This window comes from Dromaius novaehollandiae, chromosome 13 (assembly GCF_036370855.1).
Source record: "Dromaius novaehollandiae isolate bDroNov1 chromosome 13, bDroNov1.hap1, whole genome shotgun sequence".
Lineage (NCBI taxonomy): Eukaryota > Metazoa > Chordata > Aves > Casuariiformes > Dromaiidae > Dromaius > Dromaius novaehollandiae.
The window spans coordinates 5,274,037-5,280,055 of record NC_088110.1 but is presented as its reverse complement, the minus strand read 5'-3'; the positions used below and the strand labels follow the sequence as shown (position 1 = coordinate 5,280,055).

General features: G+C 39.6%; 1 protein-coding gene across 6 annotated transcripts in view; it reads right to left on the bottom strand.

The window, feature by feature from the left end:
* Positions 1-738: 738 nt before the first annotated feature.
* SLC12A4 (solute carrier family 12 member 4) overlaps positions 739-6,019 on the bottom strand; it is a 50,228-nt gene continuing 44,947 nt past the window's right edge. For 2 of the 6 annotated variants that reach the window (XM_064519500.1, XM_064519497.1), the window contains 2 exons: positions 3,895-4,028; positions 739-1,880 (listed from right to left, as the gene is read on the bottom strand). In XM_064519500.1, coding sequence (XP_064375570.1) covers positions 1,789-1,880; positions 3,895-4,028 — 226 coding nt within the window. In that variant the 3' untranslated portion in view covers positions 739-1,788. The remainder of the gene's footprint in view (positions 1,881-3,894; positions 4,029-6,019) is intronic. The other 4 variants (XR_010391370.1, XR_010391371.1, XM_064519498.1 and 1 more) reach the window with 4 other exon arrangements.

Here is a 6,019-nt window from a genome sequence, read left to right as displayed (position 1 = left end):
CAAAAAAAGGTGTAGGTGTCAAAAGCATTTATTTTTTATTATATTGTTCTTACTCCAGATAAAGATCTGGCTAGTTCTTCAGATTCCTGCCTTACAGCTAGCTGATCATGCTGTTATCATTGAAATAATGAGGAATATTATCACAACAGGGAAGACTGAATATTTAAAGCACAGGAATCTGTGAAGCCCAACTGCTTGATATCAAGCTTTTAGTCTGTTATGTTACCTTGGGAAAACATACCTGCAGTGTCAGCCTCTCTGTTTCACATATACCAGCTAACGAGAACATGCGGGTCAGAGAAAATGTGTCAATCCCCCCCACTTCTTCCCATACTTCTAATCAATCCCATAGAGGTTAGCTCAGAATTATCCATTATGGGGGACTACAGCTTTCCCAGACAGAGCCCGAATTCTGGAGGGGGTTGTAGCATTCCATAGTATACAGGTATGTACAGATGGAGCAACTCTTGTCTATTAAATACGACAGTAGCTCCAGACCCAGGAACTTCACTTCACTTAGGTGCAACACCAGGCTGCTTTCGGGCCTGAGCTGGCACCTCCACAGTGCAGCACTTGCGCCATTTGGGCGACCACTGACAGCCCTGCAGCATGCACCCCTGCACAGAGTGGATCTGCCCGCACCAACACACTGCAGTCAGAGCACAGTAATTCTGCACAGCGATGGACAGAGACTGTATTCCTAGGTAATTCGCTATAGCACACAGAGCAGAGAATAGGTTCAAAGTGTATGCAACGTTTTATTGAAAAAATACGAATGTTCTGTACATAAAGTACAACTCAGTGGGCTTGATAAAATCTCCAGAGACTTATTGGTTAATAAAAGGTCTTCTTTTCTTCTTTTTCCTCTATGGACATAAAACACAGAATGAAGCAGCAGGTCCCCTGTACTTGCGCAAGTGCAATCCCATCGCTGTGTGTGCAGCATAGCGCCTGGCTCTACACACTGGACTCCAGCATGCTCAATGTACTTTGATGGATGGTCTGCAAGAAATTTAAAGCATGGAAGAACTGCACAGGACTGGTCCTTCAATCCACTGATGATTCAAAATTTATTATGGAATCTCTGTACTCCTGCATCTGCGTATCCAATATTTCTGACAAATAAATACAAAAATAAATAGGGATCTGGCCTCACAGAACCTCAAGTCTCAGAAGCAACACAGTCTGTAGCAAGCTACATACATAATTTCAACTATATCAACATAATTTATTTAAATCTCTATCAATAAATGTATTAAAAGTAAAAATTCTTAATCCAATACTGAGAGTTTAGTTCTGGAAATAAACCCAGAAAAACAAAGCTTTTTCAGTCCTCTCTTACAATTTAGTGTGCTTTTTTAGAAAATGCTTTATAGCTCTGCAGAAACTAGCTGCTATATAATGTAATTCTATCCCCCAAACCTAATATAAAAAGCTTTTAAAATCTTTTTACAGTAACTGACTTTCATGTCCTAACTTTACATACAGTTACTAAAAATACTGCACATAGCAGTGTTGTCTAAAAATAGGTTTAGTGTTAAAACTACATGCACAAATGCCAGAGTACCAAAGCAGAAACCGAATAATGTGGCAGATTCACAATTAACTTGTGTTGCTAATTGGATGGTGTAACAATACTGCAGTCTCAAAGATATGTATGTTGCAGATGGAAAGACAATGAATAGGACTGGATGAGGAGAAAGTTAGGCAAAAAACCTTTTTTTCTTCTCCATTTAAAACTGGAATGTCCTTTATCACCAAGAAGAAGTGTTAGAAGCTCGTACTAAGTCAGGAGTAAATTGTGATGACTTCTCGGCCACCTCCTCTGACAAGTAATACTCTCTCCAGACCCTCAGTCAAGACTTCAAGAAACTCCATGTCTGTTTCAGTAAAGTCAAGGACAAAAGTAATGTTAAAACCCAAATACAGAGTGATTAGCCTGCCTTACAAAACCGTAATAAAACAGTACATGCAGAATGCTGTAGGCAACTAACCCGCCCCCACCAAAAGCCTCTGAACATTTCCTAGTTTGTACTTATTGCAACACAGGAGAGAAGGAGTTTTTCCTCTAGGCAAATTTTGAAAAATCTGGTTAAATTTTTTTTCCCCAGCTATTAAGATACACTATTTGTAGTTGAAAACATTTTTAAATGTTTATGTTATACGATATTTCACTAGAAGAAGCTGAATGAGAGATGAGTTTAAAATGTACTGCTTGACTAAATTTGAAACATCCTATATTCATCTTCATAAAGAGATATAAATATGAATTTAATAGGTAGCAGTGGTACAGGACTGATGAGATTTGCTCTTAAATGTATCAAACTTCATTTTATTTTCAAATTTTAATATTACTAAATTCATTTTAATACACTTAAAACTCCTAGGTGACTCAAACTTTTTCCCATTTTATATAAAATATTAAGCCTCCAATTGACTATTTCAAAGAGGAATTAGTGCTTTTAATGTAGACTCAGATGCAGCTACAAAACCTACTTGCCAGCAGCTTGGCAAAATGCATTAGTACAGTCTTAGCCATATATGAATTCCAGTCTAACTTACTTTCACATGTTGCTCCTATTCAATATGAACTGGTTTCACCACAAAAGTATGAGGGGGAGAGAAAAGTAGGAACGAATTACCCCAAATGTGCCTGACACTTCTGTGTAACTTCTCAGGATTTGGGAGGGAAAGGCAGGGAAGGAATCAAATGGCTAAAAGTAAACTGTGTAAGTTAGCTTGGAAACAACACTCTCTCACTCGTCCGAATGAGCGATCTGAACACAGTTAAACTCTCTCCCAGCTGCTCTTCATGAATTTTGCATGTTTTTCAGTCACAGTGGCCCAGCCTCTTTAGGGAAGGCAAGGAGTAAATGTCCCTACCCAAAGTCACCCCAAGCTAGGGGACTGAAAAGCTCCCTGAGCTGTAGTAGCTGTGTTCTGGCCCCTTTGGCCAGTTGGCTGTCTCATAACAGCTGTTACCGCTACCACCTCCTCCCACATTTAGGGGGAAACGACAATCATTCTGTCTGTGATTTAAGGCCAGTGACTTAAGCAATGGTTTTTAGCACAGGTTAATGCAAGGCTTGCTAGCTTAACAGTACAAACCAAGGCTGAAAAGCAGCTGTGCACAGAGAACTGCCATGCCAGCTGGCTCACCAGATCCCAACTCTCAGCTCTGGCTTTACTTAGACACATGGTGCAAGTACACCTCTAGGTGCCTAAATACTGTAGGTTGGACTTTTAGTCTTACTAGAGCATCATACTCGGAACAAAGGTCCCAAATTCTGACGTGTGAGCATGTGTACGAGAAATGCCCTCTCCTTCAGGACTTCCTGCTCGCTTGAGTTCAGACGTTCCCCTGCCCCCCGTGCTGCCTGCTGTGAACGCTTTCTTACGCGTCTCCTACGTCCACTGTTGAGAATTACCAAAGTCAGCATTGTGAATGTCACTCCCGGAGCAGGTGACCAACCCTTAAATGATGCTGTATTTAGTATAGCAACGTCTATATTCCTTTCAGAATCAGCCTTCACTCCTGCCCTGGAAGATGTTTAAGGCTGTCAAATTGTTTAGCCTTTTCTGTAATGGCAAAAATTCACAAATGAATTGTGTCATTGTTGCCAAAGCCTGAGACTTACCAAGGTCATGGATAAATTAAATTGAATTCAGTTAGGATCCAGACAAGACTGACTTCATACCTCAAAGGCTCCCAGAGCAACCAGTGCCATGTTTTACTTTAAGCAATTACTGTACATGAGCCACAAGCCAGTACCCTCCATTCAGTGGACAATTTGTCACATATTACAGCTTGACAACATTTCTAGTAAAATAAATGCAAGCACATAGATTAAAGAAAGATCTCATATGCGGACCACGCCTTCCCTGAAAGGATACAGTTTTCATCACCATCAGTATTCTTTGGAGGACCAGGCATGTTGAGGAGAACAAGTCTGGCATCATGGGACCTATTTACAATAACTTCATTTAGCTTCACTGCTGTGTGCATCCTTCGGACATTAGACTGGTTCCTGTTGAAGAATCACATTCAGATTTACTGTTCAGAAAAAACATGCCTCTGGCCTCTGAAAACTGAATGATTAAAAAGTCATTCAAAGCAAACTATAAGTCTCCTAAATACTCTATTAAATGTCAACTCAACATACAGTAATATAAGGAAGATACAAAAGATTTCTTGGATAGTTCTTCAGCTACTGCTATTCCATCCTGGAGTCAGGTCTTCAGATTTCAAAGTTAAAAGACCCTTCAAGAAGGGCACTTTATACAGATCATACAGTCTTGCACAAGAAGTTAAAACCCACTTGCACAAGAGTGCATGCTCTCTGACCAGGGACACGTGTGGCTGCAGAGCCTTCACTTCTGGCAGGCCTCTCTGGATCCCCTCACTCCCATGGCAGCACCGACCATGCACCTCTCAGGACTTGGTACCAGAAAACTCTTTCTCAGAGACCCATCAGAACCGAGCAGGAAACCGGCAGCACTGTGCTTAGCCCAGACTTTTCACAAGTGCACTTGTCTTTTTGGGTTGAACAGCAGCTGACATGTCCAGAGAAAGCTTGATTTTCTGTGGATTGGCGGGTTGGAACGCAGCCTGCGCACGGTGGGAAGCATGCCTGCTTATGGGTCTTTCCTGGTATTTAGTAAGAATTTAAACCTTTCCTTCAGTTAGGCACTAATCGGCCTCTCTGTCTGGCTGACTATTGTCAAGAGAAAACATGTATGATCTGAGCATCTTTGAAATCTCAATCATGCTTTCAAATTTGAGTAGCCACTTGGTTCAAAAGTTATGGGAGAGAAGGGAATAGATGCAGCATGATCTCATAAGCCTCTGTTCCTTAGGAAACCAGGCTAAAAGAGGTACAGGATTAATTATTCAGAAGCTATCATCACAAAATAACATCAATTCATGCAGGAACAGAACTGGAAAGTATCCTAGGGGGATTTTGAGCCAGGGAATGTTTCCTTGCTACAGGAACTCAATCACTATTTTGGTAACCTAAAAGGAAAAGCAAAACAGAAATAGACTCAAAGGGAGAATATATTCTCCCTTTGCAGCTTTGAGGATTTTCCACTTATTTTCTTTATTTTAATATATTAAAAACTGGTATTAAGGAGAACTGAGTTGAATATGAATCTGTAGTTTTGTTGTTTCAGCTTTATATGTTACAAGTTAAAGTCTTTAGTAACTTTGCTTCTTTTCTGAATGTAGATTTCTGATTTTGGCTTTGCAAAGAAATAGTCTATATATACAGAAAATAGAAGATGCAATGGTATGATTAATATTTCTTATACTAACAACACAGTTTATCTACTTTGAATTACCTCTCTGTTATTTCATATTATTTTATTTAATAAAAGCAAGAACATCTCCTGTCTTTACCACGTCAGCATCAGAAAGCCAGGGACAACACAGAGGCCAGATTATGTTTACAGGAAGCGAGGAAGAAAACAGCACCAGAAAAAAAATGCACTGTTATAAACTATGTATAGTTTTGGAAAAGTAATTGAAAACTAAAGGTTTGGCATTCTCCAAAGTGACCTTTAAAACTGGCATCTCCCCACTTATCTGAAGATGTAGGCTATAAGAAAGGGTTTGCTTAGTGTTCAGAAACCGCCAGAAACATCATAGCAGTGTTGTAGAATTAGTTTCTCTAAATGAGTAATGTTTCCAAATCTTATGCCATATTCTGCTTGAGAAAATAGGCTCAAACCTGTAAATTCTTCTCTTTCCTGATTTGGTTCTTGTCAGGATAACTCCTGTAGTTTTGTTCCATGTTATTTATAATGATACTTCGCTTAAGTGGCTAATCCTGCTCCCTTCAAAAACATTGCTAAGATTCTGTTCAACTCTGACTCCTTTTCTGTTCTTCCATAATTACATATAATTTTCCAGCTTTTAGTTGAGAAAATGAAATCTTCCCTCTCAACCATCTTAATGTACTTCTAAGTTAAATAACAAACTTACAAGTTTTCCCACTCTCTGAAAGCATGGAAGAGGAAA